Here is a 1,387-nt window from a genome sequence, read left to right as displayed (position 1 = left end):
GTACATATTTTCTGATGAAATTCCTTTTATTCTCCAAGTGCCCTTGTTGCTTTTACTGTCTGTGTTTGCACTTTATATTACACTGCTGTCTGATTATAAGAGTAATGCATACTGTATAATGGAAGTTTCTGTTTTGTTGACCTCTCATATCCTCTAGTAACTGTATGGGACAGCGTGACATCTCACCGATAATAAGTTGGAGTTTATATACCATTACTGATGTAATCCCTGTCATTTTGCAGGAATCTGGAGTATTTATTTTTGAGCGATCTTCCAGCGATCAAACAGAGAGACGTCACCATGGAGCTTCTTCAGAAATCCAACCACTCTCTGCGCATAGAGTTAGACCTGGATTAGCAGTCTCGGCCCGATTCTGTGCTGTTTATCAGTGCCTACAAAGCAGACCCTTATTAATGAAAGCTTTGGATTTAGAAGACCCGTATGGAATACGCAGGTCATTTGAGGTGGACTTCTTCTCTCTATGCACGTTGTAATAATGCAGGGTGCCAGAGCAGGATAAAGAGTATAATGCATATAAAATGGCACCCATACCAATGCTCGATTGAAACTTAAAGGCTTAAATATATTTTTTATGGTCTCCAAAATAAATAAACAAAAATACTGACCACGCCGTGATCAGACCAACTGAGCCCCGTCACTTTTTTCCCCCTAAGATAACCACAGCCTTTCCATAAATACCAGGAACGTTGTGTGTATGTCTGTGTAATAATTTGGAGCATCTGTTAGAGGTTTAGGTTGTTCCGTATTATCTTGTTATCAGTGGAATATTTTCCCCACATAGTAGGCATTAAATCTATCAAACTGCTGGTGTTCCCCCATTGGCTGCACAGAGTACAGGCGGCCACGTCATAGGCTGTTCCAATAATCATCAGAATGCGGTCACTAAATTCACAAGGCGCTAGTGGCAACGCTTTGTGCTTCTTGCCATGGTTGGGTCATGAAGTCATATTTTGGTTCAGTCCACAAAATTTCTGCATCCGCTTTGGTTATGGTTCTCAACCTTAATCCTCATGTCTTCCCCAACTGGTCACGTGTTGAGCATTTCGGTCTGTGGAAGCAGGTGGGATACTTACTGACCCAGCAACACAGAGTAACTCACCTGTGCATGATTACAGACCTCCGCAAAACCTGACCTGTTGGTGGGACTTGTGGAGTGGACTTGAGAATAACTGATCTATAGGGGCATGTGTAATAGGCTCAGCGTTTGCCAGAGGTGCAGGATGCTGGCCAATGTCAGACTTTTTCTTAAAGTGGCAATCATTTACAAGGCATCATTTTGCTTTGTAAATGATTGCCACTTTCAAAAACAAAACGTCGGATATCGGCCGGCATCCTGCACCTCCGGCAAACTCTGAACCTATTACAT

The 1,387-nt window shown here is 42.5% G+C and overlaps 1 protein-coding gene across 3 annotated transcripts in view; it reads left to right on the top strand.

Moving 5' to 3' along the window:
* The window catches only part of DMAC2L (distal membrane arm assembly component 2 like), a 44,810-nt gene extending 44,161 nt beyond the window's left edge, over nt 1–649 (top strand). For all 3 annotated transcript variants that reach the window (XM_063947560.1, XM_063947561.1, XM_063947562.1), the window contains exon 5: nt 243–649. In XM_063947560.1, coding sequence (XP_063803630.1) covers nt 243–357 — 115 coding nt within the window. In that variant the 3' untranslated portion in view covers nt 358–649. The remainder of the gene's footprint in view (nt 1–242) is intronic.
* The last annotated feature ends 738 nt before the right edge of the window (nt 650–1,387 follow it).

Source organism: Pseudophryne corroboree, chromosome 12 (genome assembly GCF_028390025.1).
Source record: "Pseudophryne corroboree isolate aPseCor3 chromosome 12, aPseCor3.hap2, whole genome shotgun sequence".
NCBI classification, from domain to species: Eukaryota; Metazoa; Chordata; class Amphibia; order Anura; family Myobatrachidae; genus Pseudophryne; species Pseudophryne corroboree.
The sequence above is the reverse complement of the archived record's forward strand: the minus strand, read 5'-3'. Positions and strand labels throughout refer to the sequence as shown.